The sequence below is a fragment of the Zootoca vivipara genome, chromosome 5 (genome assembly GCF_965207765.1).
Source record: "Zootoca vivipara chromosome 5, rZooViv2.hap1.1, whole genome shotgun sequence".
Lineage (NCBI taxonomy): Eukaryota > Metazoa > Chordata > Lepidosauria > Squamata > Lacertidae > Zootoca > Zootoca vivipara.
The window spans coordinates 73,381,998-73,402,256 of record NC_142588.1 but is presented as its reverse complement, the minus strand read 5'-3'; the positions used below and the strand labels follow the sequence as shown (position 1 = coordinate 73,402,256).

General features: G+C 44.5%; 1 protein-coding gene across 1 annotated transcript in view; it reads left to right on the top strand.

Annotated features, from left to right (window-relative positions):
- Window positions 1–18,376, top strand: part of WWTR1 (WW domain containing transcription regulator 1) — a 90,760-nt gene extending 72,384 nt beyond the window's left edge. Inside the window, exons 4-6 of the mRNA XM_035134023.3 lie at window positions 8,673–8,809; window positions 10,521–10,633; window positions 11,675–18,376. Of these exons, the coding sequence (XP_034989914.1) occupies window positions 8,673–8,809; window positions 10,521–10,633; window positions 11,675–11,859 (435 nt within the window). The 3' untranslated portion in view covers window positions 11,860–18,376. The remainder of the gene's footprint in view (window positions 1–8,672; window positions 8,810–10,520; window positions 10,634–11,674) is intronic.
- Window positions 18,377–20,259: the final 1,883 nt, after the last annotated feature.

Below are 20,259 nucleotides of genomic sequence, written 5' to 3'. Positions count from 1 at the left end.
CTAAACTTGTATATAGCCCTATACCCACAGGTCTCAGGGCGGTTCACAAGATAAAATCACAACGTAAAAACACAAAATACACAATCAAAGGAAGAAAGCATTCGGAACCATTGCAAATAATGCTTTTCACAAACTGGGGAGTATCTCCCTTTAGAAGATACTGTGTTTTGCCCCAAATATTAATCAGTTTCCCTAGATAACACAATTAACCGCTTACTCCAAGGAGCAATATGGGTAGGAATTAAATATAGTCCAGTTTTTATGAAGGCAATTTCGGCATTCAGTGAAAGTTTTCTGCGTACGTTTTTCAGTGCTTTATATTCCTGCAGTTGTGTAGGTCCATTCGTAAGAATGAACGGATGCCAACTGTAAATACACCGTATTAGATAAGCTTGGCAGTTTCTAAGTTTTTAGCTTTGCTTACTAAATACAAGCAAAATAATAAACATAAGAATTTAGATCGCTCTCTAGGGGAAGGGTGAAGAACTACAGCTTCCAACAGCCTCAGCTAGCATGTCCAATGCCCAACGATGATTACAGTTGCAGTTCAGTAACATCTGGAGGGCCAAGCCAAATTATCCTAATTTACATAGGCAAAACATTCTGGAAAATTTTTTCCGATTCATTTTATTTTAAAAAAATTGAAAAACCACATTGCTCCCTGCCCTAATAGCATACGCAGTTAAGCAAAGTTGCAAACACATCACACCAGATCTGTCTACACTTTTTTTATAAAAAAACCAACAGCTTAGGCTGCTATTCTGTGCTCATTTTCTTAGGAGCTCATCCTAATGAACTCGACAGGGTTTATTTCTGGGTAAATATGCCTAGGACAGGGATGCAAAAGATCTAGAATGGGGGTGGGACTGGAATTCTCCTGCCTACAGTGTCCTTTTGCCTTTGGGATTTCTGCCTTAACCCCCTTTGGCTATTCCAGGGTAACATTTGTTTATACTGTATTTAGTAAGGCGGTATCGCATTTCTTGGCAGCAAACAGAGGTACGGTTTCTATTTGTGCAGCGACACCAGTTGGCATGTCGCTTCTGGCGGGTTGTACCAAGGATGTCACTGACCCTATCAGGGCATATCAAAGTGTGGGCTGCAAAATCCCCTGCCCTCCACCCCTGCGCAGCCCCATCTTTTTTTGCTTTTAAAATAACTAGCCAAAGATATATGTAGCTGTTTATGTCAAATCTCCCTCATCGGAAAGCTGTGCCCATTCAAAGGCCAATAATAGTAAAATTAAATATAAAAATGGATTCCGTTTTATCTTCATTGACATGAATGCAAGCTGGCAGCATTACGTTCTTCTGTAGGCAGTTACCCCAATGGAGCGGCTTTCTCAGTCTTTTTGTTGTTGCTGAGAAGTTAAGTGCCCCTGATCAGTTTACACTGAGCCTCTCTTACATTTTGATATAAACGTCTTCTTTGTTTATAAAATGATGCACAAGATGGCAAAAAGAATGCAGGGCATAGTCTCCGACCGGGTACCCTTCATATCAGTGTTCGAAATTCTCCTGGCGCCAGTCGGCTTCTGGCCACTTGCGACCAAGTGAAGATGCCTGGGCACCAGGATGGCACCTGACGTCTCTACCATCTGGAGGTGCATGCCTGGGGATCCTTGGATCTGGAATATTTTCACACATTGATACCCCATCCGGTAGAATTATATCCATTATATTTCATCTGCACAATCAGAATGAATTTCAGGAACCAAAAAGTCTTACAGTCGTATCTTGGAAGTCGAACGGAATCTGTTCCGGGAGTCTGTTTGACTTCCAAAACGTTCGGGAACCAAGGCGCGGCTTCCATTTGGCTGCAGGAAGCTCCTGCAGCCAATTGGAAGCCACGAAAGTAGAAATGGATGTTCAGGTTCCAAAGAACATTCGCAAACCGGAACAATCACTTCTGGGTTCGCGGCATTCGGAAGAGATTGTTCCGTCTTGCTCGTCTTGCAAGGCATTCGAGTTCCAAGGTACGACTGTTTTAAAAAATACAACTCTGGAGCCATCTGGCCCCAAAATGGCAAGTAGGCATTCCGTTCTGGTGGCTGTAACCATGGTTTAAGGAGCATACGGCTTGCCCCAGAGAACACTGGGAATTGTTATTTATGCCTCCCAGAGTCACAGTTTCCGGTGCACTGAACAAGCTACAGTTCCCAGGATGCTTGGGGGGAAGCTGTGTGCTTTAAATGCATGGCACGGATGTGACTTCGGAAGGCTTAGATTATTGGCTCGGCAAGACTGCTTCCAGTAACCCAGCATTGTGTTTCTTTCGCACTCCCTGGTCTGTGCTGCGTTCAGTCGCTTGTTGGATGGAGGCCCCGCTTTCGCACCCTGAAAAATCCTTAGCCGAGCAGTGCAAGGCATGTCACTTGCTCTTGGGAGGACGGATCTGTTCGAACCTTACGAGCTCCGCTGTGTCGCAGTTGTGTGTGCTAATTTTAACGAGGAGCAGATTTTTTTTTTTGCCCCCGCCAGCAGCTTTAAAAAAAGAAATTGTGGTGCAATCCTTGGCCCGCAGCCTTTAATCAGCAGGAACCTTTATGAACTTCCTGTCTGCAGTCTGGGCGGTACTGATGGTCGACTCAAGGTAGCAGACCCCACCCAGCTGCCTGAATCCTTTACTGTTGACTTTTCTTGTCATAGAATCGTAGAATTATGCAACCCATTTAAGGGGAGGAAAAATGATATGTGTTTGGGGGAGGGGGTGCTGGCTGCTAGGCGACTGAAATGAGGTGAAAAGGGTTTGGGTGAAAGGGAGTGGAATTATTTCTCCTCCAGTACGAGTCCCCAACTTGACAGCAGCTGCTGTTGCCTGGCTATTTTACAGCAGGCTTGCTCTGCAGAAATTTCTGACTCCGCAGCTGCCCTGCTTGGAGAGATACGCCCAGCGGCTCTCCGGAGCTGTCTGCTTAGCTGATGGGGTTTCTCCTTCCCCATATCCCGCTTCAGTTTTAGAAGGTTGGGACAATGTTCGATCACTAATCACTAATTGTTAAACTATGGAATTTGTTTCCACCAAAGAGCAGTGACAGCCTCCAACTTGGATGGCTTTAAAAGAGGATTGCACAAATTCACAGATGATAGGGGATGTCTGTTAGCCACAGTGGCTATGGTCTATCTCCCCTGTCGGAGACAGTATGCCTGGAAACGCCCGCTGCTGGGAGTAACAAGTTGGTAGGGCACTGCTGTGCTCAGGTCTTGTTTGCAGGATTGCCATAGGCATTTGGTTGGCCACTGTGAGAATAGGATGTTGGGACTAGGTGGCCCGCTGACCTGACCTCTCAGGCTTTTCTTATGTGTTCAAGTAGCATTTCCCAAACTTGGGTCTCCGGTAGTTTTTTGGACTACAATTCCCATCATCCCTGACCATTGGTCCTGCTAGCTAAGGGTGATGGGAGTTGTAGTCCAAAAACAAGTCCGGGAAACCCTGTCAGCTAAAGAGGTTTGGTGAGCTGGATGTTTTTTGTTGTTGCCCTCCATCAGAGGACCGGGTGGGGCGGAAGTACAGTGAGGAGCAGCATGAAACCAGACCCTTCCCGCATTCTCAAAGGGGCAATTCAGCGGCTGGCGCATCTGCAGCTATTTCTGCAAGGAAAGGTTCCAGGAAATGTGGATGGAGATTTTCAGAATCATTTTGCACGGAGTAAATTATGCCAGGGAAGGGCTGTAGCTGAGGGGTAGAGCATCTTGTCTTGCAAGCAGAAGGTCTCAGATTCAATCCCTGGCATCTCCAGACAGGGTTGGGAGAGAAAACCTGCCTGAAAACTTGGAGAACTGCTGCCAGTCAGTGTAGACAGTACTAAACTAGATGGTCCAGTGGTCTAACTCAGCATAAGGCACCTGTTCCTTCTCTCTGTGTGTGTGTTTAAAGAAAGGGTTACATCAAGTGTATGTGTGTGTGTGTGTAAAGACAGTGAACACTAGAGCATGCTGCAGCCCCTTTGAAGCGTTTACAATGTTTTGGCAGCCTCTACAGAAACTGGTCTCCACCTGCTGCTACATTGGGAGGCATTTGAATGCTGCAGCAACATCACACAGCTGCCTTGATCTCCCCTTTTTGGGTTTTTCCTGACTCCTCTCCCCTTTGCTTTCTGGAAGATGGTTGTACTCACGGCACCACCACCAAAGAGAACAGACTGCAACGGCTGCCAAAGGTCATTTTTTAAAAAAAGAAAGAAAGAAAGAAAGAAAGAAAGAAAGAAAGAAAGAAAGAAAGAAAGAAAGAAAGAAAGAAAGAAAGAAAGAAAGAAAGAAAAGAAGGTGTCAATAATTGAGCATGTCATGATTGGCCTGCAGGAGGGACTCCTTTTGCCAGGTGACTTGCTGCTCTCCCAGAAGTGTCATGTCTGGTTCTGTGTGCTCACAGACCTGTCATCCATTTGGCACTGCCGTAGCAGACCCGAAACACCCCTCATTAAAGTCTTCTTTTGCTGCAAAGCAGGGGTGAAGAAGGCTTTTCACATGAGGGACACATTCCCTTCCAGAATAGGAGGTGGGACACATTCCTGCAGTGCAAAAGTGGGTAGAGGAATGAACTTGAGTTCTACCTTCTGTACAGTAGGCTAGTTTATTCTCTCTCTCTCTCTCTCTCTCAATCTCTCTTTCTCCTGAATCAGATTTCAGATGTACAGTCCACACAGGCAGAGAAACACTCATAGAGGCTTGAGGTTTTCCCATACATGCTGTAAACTCTGATGTTGACTAGCCCTACCACGAGGCAGAGTGAGGCCTTACATTTCAAGCAGCATCATACTACCACAACTTCCCCCAAATAATCCAGGGGTTGCCTAACAGCCCTCTGCACCCTTAACGAAAGCCACTCTGAGTGGGAATTTCGAAGCCTGGTCACTTGAATCCTAGTCTAACACGCTAATTCACCCTTCCCCCAACAAGATGCTTTGGACTACAACTCCCACAATCCCTAATTGGACCCAATTGGGATGCGGGTGGCGCTGTGGGTTAAACCACTGAGCCTAGGGCTTGCCGATCAGAAGGTCGGCGGTTCGAATCCCTGCGACGGGGTGAGCTCCCGTTGCTTGGTCCCAGCTCCTACCAACCTAGCAGTTCAAAAGCACAGCAAAGTACAAGTAGATAAATAGGTACCGCTACAACGGGAAGGTAAACGGCGTTTCCGTGTGCTGCTCTGGTTTGCCAGAAGCGGCTTTGTCATGCTGGCCACATGACCTGGAAGCTGTACGCCAGCTCCCTCGGCCAATAACGCGAGATGAGCGCTGCAATCCCAGAGTTGGTCACGACTGGACCTAATGGTCAGGGGTCCCTTTACCTTTTTACCCATGGACCCAGGAACTTCCATGTGATTTAAATATGTGATTTAAACATGCAAATTAGTGTCCCTCCCCTCCTCCAAAATTGTAGGCTTTGTCTTTAGGCTTCAAATCTGGATTGAAGGCCAGACAGAAAAGATATCCCACGCTCTAAGCCAGGGCGGGGTACCTTTTGCTGTTTAGATGTTTTTGCTGACCAGCCATGCTTGCAAGGGCTGATGGGAGTTGTAGTCCAGCAACCTCTGGAATGACAAAAGTCGCCCTGTGGCCAGAGTTCTTCGACGTTGGCTCCCCAGATGTTGCTGGACTCAGACCCCCACCAGCACCATCCAGCGTAGCCAACGGATGACGAAAGGTAGTCCAACAACACCTGGAGGCAGAAGATTCAAGGATGCTACTATAGGCAAGGCTTTCGGCCTAATTCAGGAGTGCCACAAAGCTTCCACTGCTTGTATTACAGAAGGTACCTGAGGCCGATGACCTAATTCCATGTGGGGGGTTGAGGAGGGGAGAATGGTTGGCAGAGAGAGAGAGAGAGAGAAGGGGTGCCCTGCCCTATTTTCTCCTTTAGCCCCACCCATCTCTGACATGGGCCCACCCTCCGAAACATCACCGCCTGAGAGAATGCCGCCCCTGGCAGGGAAAAAAGGTTTCCCCACCCTTACTTTAAATGGTGAGCACGTAATAAGGAAGTCTGCCAGCTGAAATTTAGGTGGCAGCCTTTGAACATCATTGTGTGAAGCAGCCCCAGGCAAGCAGGCTAGCCTTGCCAGCGATGCAAGCGAGTAACCCAGCCCTACACCACATTCCACGTGTTCAGTTGCAAATTATTTGTGTGTTCTCCAATTTTGCAAATCTGCACAATGGAGGCAACAGCGCTACTCATAGATCCTGGACCACAGCTTCCCCTAAGAGCTCCTGAGAAGAGCAAAGGGAGGGAAAGTCAATGTGTGTGTTGGGGGGGGGGGAGGCATTGGCTGGCTTCACAGTTTTTCCCCCGTATCGTGATTTTTGCCAGTCCCTGCTCTTGTGATTTGCCGCCCGCTGCAAAGAGGCAGGGGAGAGCTGAGCTGGTAGAGTTAACAGGCTGCAAGAATTGAGAGAAGCATTGGCTGGCTTCGTGGTTTTTCCCACATTGCAATTTTTGCATATCACCCACCATGATTTGCAATATATTGCCAGGTCAAAAAATATGAAACCGATATCATGATATGGACTTCCAACTGATTTGGACGATATATTGCCCAGCCCCCTTCGATTAAAACACAAGCACTTATTGACATACATTAAGTGATTTTGGTGAAACCATGAAAACGACAGGTTTCTCTGAAGTCTAAAAGGCACAGTTGTTTGAATTTAGCAATCCGAGAGGAGGGTGCCAGATGTACCGTGTCAGCATCCCAAACTAGGTTTGGTTCCCATTTCCATTCCAAAAGCAGCGGCATTAGATTTCCAGAGTGACAAGTAATTAAATCTGCTCGGCTGGATGACAGGAAATAGCCAGCAATACTATATTTCATATACATACTGTGATACATTAGGTGTAGTACACACAGCAGGTTTGAGCAAATGTGAGCCGTCTGATATTCCTTTGTGCTGGGAGAAAAGAAGGGTGAAGCAGCTTTTAATTGTTTGATACTTACCTTGTCCTGAAGTGGCAAAGAGCTTGAATGGAATGGTACAGAGACACATGCAATTCCCCCGCCCAATGGCTGGTTTTGTGTTATTTCATGACTGTTGCTGCTGTTAGTCAACGGGTGCAAGCATAAGATTATATATGGAGTGAAGCAATAACAAAGATTCAATTGCCCACATTCCCACCATACATTCTCAGGTAACTCTGGGAATTGTTGCCCTGTGAATTTATGCAGGATAAATTCCCAGTGGATTATGCCCACAGACAAACGTGCAATTGCAATGTGCTATATTTCTTCACTTTTTATTTTTTTTGCTACAATCTGTAGTTGGATCAGTATGCAATCAGTTTTGTAGGCGACTCTCAAGAGAAATAGGGATTCTCTGCACTTTCTATTAACAGAAGTTCCTTTTGTATTTTCCTTAGGGAATAAAAGTACAAATGGGAACACACCCTGTGTCATCATCTTTCCCCCCACTTGGTGTCACTGTAAGACTACAAAAAACAAAAACAAAACCACAACACAGACATTCCTGCAATTCTCTCATGTACTTCCTGTATAGAAGTTTTGCATCCTTACTTCCTCTTTAGTTAGTTATTATATTCCGAATAAAGGAAAGATAACAAGGTGTGCTGCTGCACATTAACTGTAGGTCATCCTGGCACAAATTGCACCCACTTGCTAGTTCCTGGGTATGAGCGGCAAACTTCTAAATTGATCCATGTATTGAATCAAATGATGCACGCATGCTAGGGTATTTGTTTCCAGCAAAAGGGGGCAGGGTTTGGAAAAAGAAACTGGGCAGATCAGATTCCAGCAATCCTAACCTCATTTTGTTGTTGCATGTTTGTTTGTTGTTATTAATTTGATTTATTACCTGCCTTTTGCCATACCGCCCCAGGGCAGGTCACAACAATTTAAAATGCAACATTAAACACAGTTTACCTGGGAGTAAGGCCCATTGGATTCAGTGGGCCCATTAAATTCAGTTAGGATCGCCGCTTAAAATATTTGCAACACCTTGTAACATTTGTGATCTGTAGGCCGTTAGTAAGTCACGGCAGTTTTGTGTCTGCATGTGTATGCCTTGTACACTTGAGCGGTAGTTCCCAAACTCCCCCTGTCCCCACGGATCACTTGGAACATTTCTATTGATTTTTTTTTCTTTTGCCTGTTGTAGCAATTGCAAGGTGCAGTGTCACATCCTGTATGATTTTAAATGGTGCTTTTGCAGACAATGCTGCTGAACACCTGAAAGAAGTTTGTGACCACCTGTGCTAGAGCTAAGGTGCCTTGGTTCCTTACTTAGACATTTTATCATCTAGAGCAGGCATCCCCAAACTGCGGCCCTCCAGATGTTTTGGCCTACAACTCCCATGATCCCCAGCTAACAGGACCAGTGGTCAGGGAAGATGAGAACTGTAGTCCAAAACAACTGGAGGGCCGAAGTTTGGGGATCCCTGATCTAGAGGTTAGAGATGTGGGGCAAGCCAAACCCTACAGAATTCTACGGCACATGTGTGTCTGCCAGCAGTTTTTAAATTTTTTTTTTGTTAAAAGACATGCACAAAATACCTGCCCAAAGCAAACCAGACCAGGCTGCAGGAAATAGGCACCATCCCTGGTAAATAGGGATGGTTAGTGCATATGTGGGACTTGTACCTCTAGAAACCTGTTTTCCAGCGGCGGCGCCCCCCTCCCCCCGGCCCCAGCACTGACAGTTATGTATTCATTTTCTACTTTAGGAAGCTGATTTGTACAGACAACTTCCCATGGAGTCTGAGAACATGGCTCCAGTTCAGACTGCTGTGAGCACACCTCCTAACATGACACAAGACATGAGGTCTATTACAAATAATGGTTCGGATCCCTTCCTGAACAGGCAAGTACACTGTTTGCTCACAAACATTTTTTATATTCTGCAGCGTAGGCTACATTTGAAATTCTCATACCTGCTAAGGCGTGTGATTTCTAAGCAAAGGCCTTTAGCTTTTCGGGTTGTAGACCGAGACAGAAGCCACCAGCTTTGCTTGTAAGATGCAAACGCTTTAATAAAGCAGGCGTTTGATCCTTCTGATCCAGTTCCCACATCACATTAAGCCATAGTTAAAAACAAACCATGGTTTAATGTGACAGTGCAGTGTGCTCGTGCTCAGTGCTGAAAAGTTCTCGCTCTGATCCTTCCCCGCTCCTGTTGCAGCCACGCCACTGAGAAGCAAGCCAGAGTCTGGCTTGTCATGACATTCAAACCTGGGCTTGTCGTCTGTTATTCTCCAAACAAATCACAAGCAGTAGCTAAGGTTTGTTCTTGGCTTAGTACTTAAGGTTTGTTTGGAAATATACACACCATGAGCTGCCGTTTTGGCATCACAACAGGCTAGGCTGACTTTTTCCCCAGCAGCAAGGGAGGAGTAGAGCGGGATCTTTTCAGCAGCGTCTACAGGCATGCTGCACATTCACAATAAACCATAGTTTATTTTTAACTATGGTTTAACGTGACATACAAACCAGGTCTCTATGACCAATTCTGATCTTACTATGTATGACTCGCACCTTATAACTGGCCAAAGTTCCTTGCGATTTGGGAACATTCCCATGGGACAGGACAGGACTGGCATCCGTTCTGAGGACAACTTTGGTGTAACTGGGGAGTATGTACACCGTATTAGGAACCTTGGCTGGTCCTAATAAGCTTGCTGGGAACTTTGCTTTAGCAGACCAACATGGCTGCTTTTCAACAGTTGGCATCATTTCGTATTTGTGGAGGTGTGATTCCCTAGCATGGAGATCATTGCTATTGACTCCCAGTTAAAGTAGTGGGTTTGGTGTTCCCCCTCTCCCCAAAAGCAAGCCTTTGTTGCTGCCAAGAGGAGGATGGCTGGGAATAGATTTGGTTACTTGCAAATCACCATGCACTTGCAATGCCTACTTATTCTATGCATAAGCTTTCTCCCAAGAATCTGGCTATTGATGAATTTGGAATTCTTGGCAAAGAGTGGGGGAGGCCAGATGGGAAGGAGCGACCCTGGCCAGTGCAATTGGGACAGTGCAGCTATGGAGAGTGAGCTGTGCAGTGCACAGAATATATGAAGCTTCCTTATGCCAGGTCAGAATATATGTCCATCTGGCCCAGAATGGCCTACTCCAGAGATGGGGATATCTTGTGGCACTCCAGTCATTGTTGGGCTGCAGCTCCCATCATCCCTGACCTTTGACCGTGCTGGCAAAGGATGATGGGAGCTGGGAATGAGAGAGATTTCAGGGATCAGACCTTTTGCATGCAAAGCACTGAGTTACGATCCTTCTCCTTAACTCATACTTAGCTCCGTTTGGCTTCTGAGCTCTCGCCATGTTCTGCCCACCTGCCTAAACCACTGGGGTTAGAAGGTTTGCTTTTATCGCCATATTCCGCGCTAGGTAGCAGATTTTAGGCTGGTGAGCTGGAACCCACAAACAAATGGGAGTACATCCAGGCCTTTCTAGGGCATTCAGGCCTAGCTGCAGAAACGTCTGTCCTTCCCTAAAGCCATTCTGGTGACATATATCTGATGAGCGCATCCTTGACCGAGGTTTCTTCATGTTTCGATTCATAGTGGGCCATACCATTCCAGGGAGCAGAGCACAGACAGTGGCCTAGGCTTAGGATGTTACAGCATACCAACTACACCTGAAGACTACCTCAGCAATGTAGATGAGATGGACACAGGTAGGAATGAGAAGCATTTTGATTTTTGAAAAAAAAAAATACTTCTTAGCAACACCCTAAGAGATCCACTTGACTGTCAATGTTACCTTTTGCATTTGCGTAGAGCACATGCTTTTGTGTGGGCACAATAAGACACGGGTTCTGGCGTTCAAACTTTCCTATACATTATGGGGGGTGGAGAGGTAGGGAGGCCCTTAATAAAACCCACAAGTGTCCCTCCTTGACTCCCTCCAGTTTTAACCAAACCTACACCCTTCTAAAGCAGATAGCAAAGGGGCCCATTGCAAAGGTGAAGGAGGCCACCCCTATTCTGACCCCACCTGTAATTTGAGCTATGAGTCCTTCCATTAACCCCTTGGCATGGGTGGGGCTGGCACTGGTGACACAGGAGTGCGGAACAGGTACTCTGCACATGATCAGAGGTGCTCTCTTCTCCAGCTGGTCGTTTACATGAGAGAACCCGATTCCATGTTCAACAAGAACTTCTGAAACAGATTTGAGGGTTTGCCTCTGGAAGGTATTCTCTGGCCTACTAGAAATCAAAAGTTGTGATGGTCTTTCGGCAATGTGATCCCCGACGGGTCTTCACAGATACCGACACAGGGAAACCTCTGTCCTGTAACTACATTTGACATTTGTGAGAAGTGAAGTGTGGTTTTGAAAGCTGAGCCCCGCCAAAGATTTCATCATCATCATCATTGCTACATTGCCACTCCACCTTTTCTCCAAAGAGCTCAAGGTGACATACATGGTTTCCCCCCTCCTCATTTTATCCTCACAACAACCCTGTGAGGTAGGCTGAGCTACATGATCACCCAGTGAGCTTCATGGCTGAGTGGGGATTTGAACAGAGGTCTCCCAGGTCCAACACTGTGACCATTAAGCCACACTAAAGTACCCAGAGAGTCTGGATTGGGAGATGGAAGCTGAGAGAGCAACAAAGTCTATCAGTAGCTAACAGCGGTTGATTTGGCATCAAAGGCTGAATAATTTCCTGGTTAAGAAGCCCCCACCTCACTGATTCCTTCTCTTCTTTTGCAGGAGATAATGTAGCACAGACTCCCCTGAATATCAACCCACCACAGAGCCGTTTTCCCGACTTCCTTGACTGTCTTCCAGGAACAAACGTTGACCTTGGGACGTTGGAATCTGAAGACCTGATCCCCATCCTCAATGATGTAGAATCGGTCCTCAACAAAAATGAGCCCTTTCTCACCTGGCTGTAACTGATAATGCAACATTTTCTTTTCTTTCTAGCAAAAAAAAAAAGGGCAGAGCATCCTCAAGCCTCTCAGTTAGCCATCCTTGGTGCCTTACCGACGTCTGCGAGACCCTTTTACATCAGTGAATCTCGGTCTAGATTTCATTGACAGTAACTTGTGATATATGAGAACTGCTTATATACGCATCTATAACCTTTCCTCTTTAGTTACATAGAAATGTTTTGAGGACATGAGCGGTTCTCTTTGTCTTTTGGTGCATAACTGAACTTAACAGCCATCAGTTACACGCAACAAGTTTAGAAAATAATAAGAAAATAAATCAGGCAAGAAGAAGCTTTAGATTGTAAGAAGGCAGCTTAGTTCCAAAAATCCTGCACGTTTTCAAGTTGAGTGCAGTTCTACAGCTGTATTTATGACAATAGTACCAAATGCTTCTCATCTATATAACTTGAGCTTTAAAAATCATTGCATTTTTAAAAGTGAACTTGTGCTGTATGGAAAACAGATATTTTTTAAAAATCCAAATCGGCCACAAGGCTCCAGATCCAGATTTTTTGCAACTACACAAACAGTACTATTTGCATTTCCTCCCCACCTCACTCCCACAATATATTATTGAATGGTTTATAGGTGAAAAGTTTTAATTACAATTTTTTTACACTACTACAATATTGTAAAATAGACCACTTTGGTACTAATTGCTGCCATTTTATATATACATATGCACAGACACACACACATATATATAAAACACTAAAAATGTGATTACAAAGGTGTTTCCCCCCCTAAGAAGTACACTTTATATGTAGCTGCTTAATATTCACTACAATTCTGCAACAGAACACGGTTAAGTTTTCTTGCAGCTTTTAGTCTACACAAAGTGGACACTCAACAAAACACCTTTTCCCCACCCTTCAAAATTTAGGATAAAATACGGCACAAGTTTGACACTTCTGAATGCAGTAAGAATTAATTTTGTAAAGCCTCATTATCTTCTCTTTATTTTTAGTAAAAAAATTTTCATTGAAATTTTTAAAAAGCTAGAAACAGGAGTTTCACGTTATCATATAAGTGATAAGCCAGCATCTATTTGTCAGCCTGGCAAAGTTGCTGAGGATTCTTTACCCAATTGCTTTTTTTTATTCTTGACTTAATGGGACACAAGGCACTATACATGTTGTACTCCATACCTATAATATTCATATATAGGGTTGCTTTATTAAAAACAGCTTGGTATGTGGGACTGAGAATGCATCAAGGACTTCAATCTCCACTTCCCCTGAAATGCAAATGACGTCCTGAGATCCTTAAGTATTTTTAACTGATATTATTTATAATTATGAATTTTAAGCTTTTTTATATTGAAAAAAACAATCATCTTTTTATAGAAGGCATTATAATTCGTGCAAGCCTCTTAATACACAATATGCAGGGCAAGCAAGAGGCATAGCACTTTGCTGTGCATTAGTTTTAAGAGTAAGAAACCATTGCTGTAGCATACTAACCTTTGCCAACTCATGCTGGCTGAGGCCGATGGGAATTCTGGTCTAAAACACCTGGCGGGCACCAGCTTGGCGAAGGGATGCTATAGCACAATGTTAGACAGTGGATGGGTCCCCTCCACCCACCCTCTTTGGACTAGTTGAAGAAAAAAGGCAGGTGAAATGGGTGGGGAGGTTGAAGTCGTCAGAATTTGGGCTTGGAAGGAGAATGGTTGTAGCGGGAAATAGCAGTGCTGGAGGGTTTAGAAGTGGATCGGGAAAACTGACCATATGTGGAACCACCACTGATCGAATCAATACCTGTGAATACTTACCTTATGGGAGAATTGTTGCTTGAAGGTAGCTGATCTGACAGCACCAGGTTTGTTAGGTTTATTATTATTATTATTATAAATATTTTAAGATGTGGATGATGAAAGATAAAATGCAACAAAGTTCATTATTTGACTCATAGAGCCAGGGTGGGTGAGAAGGCAGGTAGAAAAGCAGGCATTTGTGAGTTTCGTTCATTTTAGCAGATTGTTGCACCCACAGAGTATATTTTCAGTTAATGGGCATTCCCTGTGCCCTTCTTTTAAAGGGCGTTCCTCTCCTTGGCTGGCTTACCATATATAGTTGGTTTTTAAGAAAGTAGAAAGCACATCTTCAAACAGTGACCCTGGATTTTCCTATTATTTATAGATATCGGCCATAAAATGCAAATCAGGCGGTCCTAAGGTGTTTATTCTCTTAGTATTGGGGGGGGGCTGAAAATGCTCAGAAAGCAGACAATATCCAGGGCCAGCTCCAAATCTAATGTAAATTATTGTTCTCCAGTTAGGGGCTTCGTGCTCCCTTACAAGATGTGAAAACAACCCCATGGTTCCCTGCTCCATCCAAGATAAGATATGGCCATACTTGGACGATCATATCTGAGATATGAGGCTTGAATGAAGAGGGGCTGGCTTATCCCCAGCGGGAGGGGAGGGATCTGACCACATAAGTTTAGACTTGAAAGACCAGCTCCAAAATTTCATTGGCCATAGGAAAAGGGGAAAGGACTTCACGTGCCGGTTTGTAGATCCAAAATACCCACCAACAATTCGTTTCAGGTAGTACAAGCTATGGAAATCCCCTTCGCTCATTTCCCAGAAAGTGGTCACATCTATATAAAGCTGCGGTCAGGTTAGAGAAGGAACTTGGTGGCAGAGGAGGTGCTCAAGAATTCCGGGTCAGAGGTTGCAACAGCAAGGATAATTAATGCATTGTTTTGTGCCAAGGACAGCATCCCAAAGATTATAAGGGAGACAAAATTCAGGGAAAGTGGTGCCATTTCTAGAACAAACCTCATTTAGAAGCAGGATATCCTGTGTGTGAACCACACGGTATGCACCGAGGTTTTCCCCATTCATTTCTGTGAAAGGAACATCTCCATGCCTGCATCCCTTTGACCCAACAGAGCGAACTCCTCCATAGAAGTCAATGGGGAATGTTCATTTTATTATTGGAGCTCCTCCAGATCTTTGGACGGAGGGCTGTGAATACGGGAAAACCCGGGAGAAAGTAATTATGCTGTTCTTTGCTCCATGTGTTGCACTTGTCTGAAGCAGCTTAAAGTGAAGAGGGGCACATTTTGATTAGGAAGCTTTGCTTGGTTTAAATTTGCAGTTCTAAGCACACTTACCTGGAAGCAAGTCCTGTGGAACTCAGTGGGACTTCCTTACTTTCCAGTATACACACTTAGGATTGTAGAATAAGGAGTATCTCCACTGGAGTGTTTAGAGCAGGGGGTCAGCAACCTTTTTCAGCTGTGGGCCGGTCTACCGTCCCTCAAACTATGTGGTGGGCTGGACTATATTTTTTGGGGGGTGGTGGTGAACGAATTCCTACGCCCCACAAATAACCCAGAGATGCATTTTAAATAAAAGGACACATTCTACTCACGCTGATTCCCGGACTGTCCGCGGGCCGCATTGAGAAGGCAATTGGGCTGCATCCGGTCCACGGGCCTTAGGTTGCCTACCCCTGGTTTAGAGCAACCTTCTCCATCCTCAGGGCTGTCAGATATTTGCTCCAGTCATCCCTGAGCATCAGCTAGGCTGGCTGAGGTTGATGGGAGCTGGAGAGCACCAGTGGGTGGGGGAGTCTCATTCAGAGCTATACTGTGAGAGCTGTGAATCAGGCCTGAGAGGGGGACCTTCTGGGCTCCTACAACCTCTGGTTTCCTGTGACTCTGATTTAAAAGGCAGTGTGTGTTATGCTATGGTGAAGGCTGCAGTTAAAACATTAACTACTATTGTAAAACAACTGCCAGAAACTTTTTTATAAAAAAAAATTAAGTAATGAACCAAATGATAGTGAAGATTTTGAGGGGGTGTTGTTCTAATATTCAGAGAAGTGTGTGTGTTTTGGGGATGGGGGAGAGAACAGGGGCTTTCATTGAAGCCCTCTTTTCAAATATTTTTTTTAAAACTTTAAAAAAGGCCTGCAAACATGGGCAATGTTGTTTTTAATGGAATCTATTGTTAATTATTTGACAAAACGTTGACATGTGACTTTTGGCTTGTGAAACCCGATTTTAATTTTTTTTTTTTACGCTACACTACTTGTATTGATAATGAACAGATATGTGAGTGGCACAGAGTCGATCAGAAAGGTCGAGTGACTTCATATGTAAATGCTGATTTATATGCAAATTGAGGTGCTATTTGTCACCCAGTCGTGCTATTAAAAGCAGTGGTTTTCAAACAGCGCTGAAGGGAAGCCTGGGGTACATTGGAAGCCATTCAGGAGCTCCTCAATGAGACCAAAAGTAATGGTGGATGACCCAGCCTGAAAGAGAAAAGACCTGCCACCTTGCGTGTAGAGCCAGCGCAGTGTAGAGGTTAGAGTGTTGGCCTAGGGCTCGGGAGACCAAGGTTCAAATCCCCACTCAGCCATAAGAACTTAAGAATTGTACTACTGGATCAGTCCAGTTGACCATGTAGTCCAGAAAGCGGTTTTCACAGTGGCCAACCAGATGTCCATGGGAAAGCAAAATCTTGAGTGCAACAGTACTCTCCCCTCCAGCAACTGGTATTCAGAGGCATTGCTGCCTCCAGTTGTGGAGGCAGAACATCGGGCTTCGTAGCCACCAATAGCGTTATCCTCCATGAATTTGCCTAATCTTTTAAAGCCATCCAAGTTGATGAACATCACTGCCTCATGTGTGAGCGAATTTCATCGTTTTAACTTTCTTTTATCTTTCAACATTCATCTTTGTTGTATGTCCACAAGTTCTAGTGTTAGGAGACAGGGAGAAACGCTTTAGCCCATCTTCTTTCTCCATGCTGTGCACTTCTATCATGTCGCCTCTTACTTGCAAACTAAAAAGTCTCTAATGCTGCAACCTTTCCTGATGGGCTGTTGCTCCATCATCTTGATAGTATCAGCTGCCCTTTTCTGAACTTTCCCCAAGTCTTTTGAACTTTTCCCAACCTTTTTGAGGTGAGGCGACTAGAATGGTATGCCCTCTTCCAAATGTGGTTGCACCATAGCTTTGTGTAGCAGCATTATTATAATAATGGCAGATTTCATTTCATTTCCTATTGACCTATTGGCATGGAATTTGCTTTCTTCACAGCTGCCACACACTGGGTCAACATTTTCATGGAGCAATCCACTATGAATCCATAGTCCTGCTCCAGTTCAGACCCTTTGAGTGTATATGTGAAATTAATACGTTTTTGTGCCTTTCCACTTGTTTACATTGAATTGCATTTGGCATCTTAGCACGGAGTGTGGAGTGGTCCTTTTGGAGTTCTTCACAACCCCCCTCCTTTTTGTTTGTTTGTTTTAACCACCCTGAACACTTAAATATCATCAGCAAACTAGGACATCTCACTTGCTCACTCCTAACTCTGGATTGTATGTGATCTTTGGATCACTTCCTACATCCTTCCATATGGAAAACTTGTCCATCTATTCTTTCTCCCTGCTTCATAAGAACTTAATAATAGCCATCTGGATCAGGTCAGTGGCCCATCTAGTCCAGCATCCTGTTCTCACAGTGGCCGACAAGATGCCTGTGTGAAACCAGGGATTAGAACGAGAGCCCTCTCCTGTGGTTTCCGACAACTGGTGTTCAGAAGCATTGCTGCCTCCGACTGTGCAGGTAGAAAAACCAGCCATCATGGCTAGTAGCTTCCTGTTACTTATCAATTCCTGATCCACAAGGGGATTTTGCCTCTTATTCCTTGACTGCTAAAGCTTGCTCAGGAGTCTTTGGTGAGCCGTGAAGCACCATGGGTGGCCTTGGGCCAGCCTAACCTACCTCTCAGGGTCATTATGAGGGAAGCATCTTGAAAGACAACTGGGATGGAAGGGTAGTAAAAATTAATCCATCATTTCCCTCCCCCTGTAACAGAGGAGTATTGGATGAGTTCTAGGGTTCATTCTCAGGTCATGTTAAGTGGCAATGAGGTCCAACAGGCCTAGTCTACGCCCCATGTTCACTGAGTTTACACCCTGGAATGTTTCCCCAAATCCTTTGCAGCAACTAGGGGTTCTGTAGCAGGTTTGCCAGAGTCCCTCAGCCAATGTAAAAAGGATTTCCTAAAGGCAGAAGTTTGAAAACCACTGTGCTAGAAGGTAACTATTGGGAAAGAAGGCTTCATGAAAACAAATGCGGTTTTTTGTGTTTTTTTTTTTAAAGAGTTGGGCGGGAGGGACTAAGTCTGTGTTTTCAGCAAGGGAAATGGGTGATGAAACACATGTTTCAGTTTTCTTAATACACTACATCCATGTTATGTGCTAATACTTTAATACTTTTTTATTTTATTTACATCAGTTTGTTATGCTATATGCCATCTTGTGTGAGCATTTGTTTTTCAATGTAGAATGATTTGCATACATAGCGTATGCTTCAAAATTCAATCAGATCAAACGGTTGTATCCAGAGTTTGGTTCTGGTTTTTCTTTTTTTAAAAAAAATAAATATTTCTTTTAATATTGTACAAGAAAAAAATAAAAATAAAATAGAAATGGATTTAAACTTCCAATCTATGTACTTGTTAATGTAATGGCGTCCAGTCACTCTTGGGGATGGGGGTAGAACTTCATAAGAAACTCCCTTCTATCAAATTAGACCATTGGCCCATTTATCTTGGTATTGCCTTACACTGACCAGCAGCTGCTGCTCTCTATTGCTAAAGGCAGGTGTATTTCTTAACTACCTAGCGATTCCTACCAGAGATATCAGGCACGCAAAGCCAATGAGGTTCAGTCCTTCCTTTCTCAAATCGAGCTTGTATATTCTGACTAGAAAGAAAATGAAGATAATGGTGCTTTAATTTGGCATGAAGCTAGTTCTGCCACCTCTGTTTTAGCAACCAGAGCATGACGATTAAAGCAATCGTCTGAAGTTTCTCCTGGCAGGGAGATGCCGAGGGGGAAAGCATCTCGTTAATTTGTATGTGATGGGTTGCCATTACAAAGGCATAGAAAATGGGACTGGGAGAGAAGAGTTGGCAACCTAATAAGTACTTGAAGAACTTGTTCATACTATTTTCGGTTTCCCTAATACATCAAGACATGCCTGGAGATGGCTTTGTTCAAGCTGGAACGACTCCTGTGTGCTCTCAACAAGGTACGTTCCCAGCGGTAGAACACTCAGGAAAACGAAAAGCACCAGGAGATGCTGTCAAGCTAAAATTGACTTCATTTTTATTTATGGGGCCAAGTCACAAGAGGGCAGTACATTTCTTCCGTCCCAGCTGTATTGCAATTAAATGTTCGAAATGTGGGAGTTTCTGAGATCATTATTGCTCAGGTGACATTTCTGAGAGCATTTCAGTGGCTCTAGGTTATTTGCCTTGTGGCACTGTTGTAAATGGTTTTGCTAGCTGCCTTTGTGATTTGAGAACTTGACTACAGCCATTCGTGGCCTCAGATAACCCAGTTCTTAACCATGCAAGGAAAACCTGAAACCTGAGGAAATCTGCTTTTGAGGGCAACGGGCTTTCACCTTCCTGTTCAGGTCTGTTTCTGTGCTTTGCTTGCCAACTTGGATAGCTGTCCTGTAGCCTTATTGGCTTAATAATGGTTCCTTAAGTTGCGCCCAGGCAGGGACAGAGACAGTCAATAACGACACTGTGGGTTGAATTCAGAGAAAGAGTTTAATCTCTATATAGAGAGTCTCTTGGTGATCCATCTCTCTCTCCAGTCCGAATAACACGAATGCTGGAACAGATTAAAAAATGGGTTGCTTTCCCCCATTCTTTTGTAGAAGATATTGGATATTCACGCTTGAGCCCTAGACAAGGAGGATGGGCTTTGTCAAGATGTCAGATCTGTGGTCAACTTTGATGTTAGGCTGAGCAATCCTGTGTTGGGGGGATGTGCGTGAAGTGGCAGAGAGTCCCATTACTCCCAAATCCATGCTGCCATGCACCAGCCAGGGCAAGAATTGTGTGTGTGTGTGTGTGTGTGTGTGTGTGTGTGTGTGTGTGTGGTCCCAGGCAATTTGTTTTAAAGACTTCACCCCAATGAAACCAGTGTGAGGAAAGTAACTATCTCAGCTCTGGTTTGGCATAGAGCTACTCCAAGATCAGCCAGTTTGGGGACCTACCATGGAGAGAAACAGAGCTGGCAATAAATCTATATTGAACTTTCCATGCTCAGTGAGCCTGTGGTGCCAACAAAATTAGGGACCCAGGAACAGAGGCAGCTGCCTTACACTGATTCGGATCATTGGACCAGTTAGTTCTGTATTGTATTGTCTACTCTACACTGACAAATTTGAATGGGAAACCAGGGTTGATGGAACTTCAGGCTCAAAGTCATCATCCCATGAAGACACTGGGACTTGCAAGTAAACATGCATAGGTATGGGGTGCTCTCAGAAAGACGAATACGGAATGTCAGCGAAAGAGAGACCCGAGTC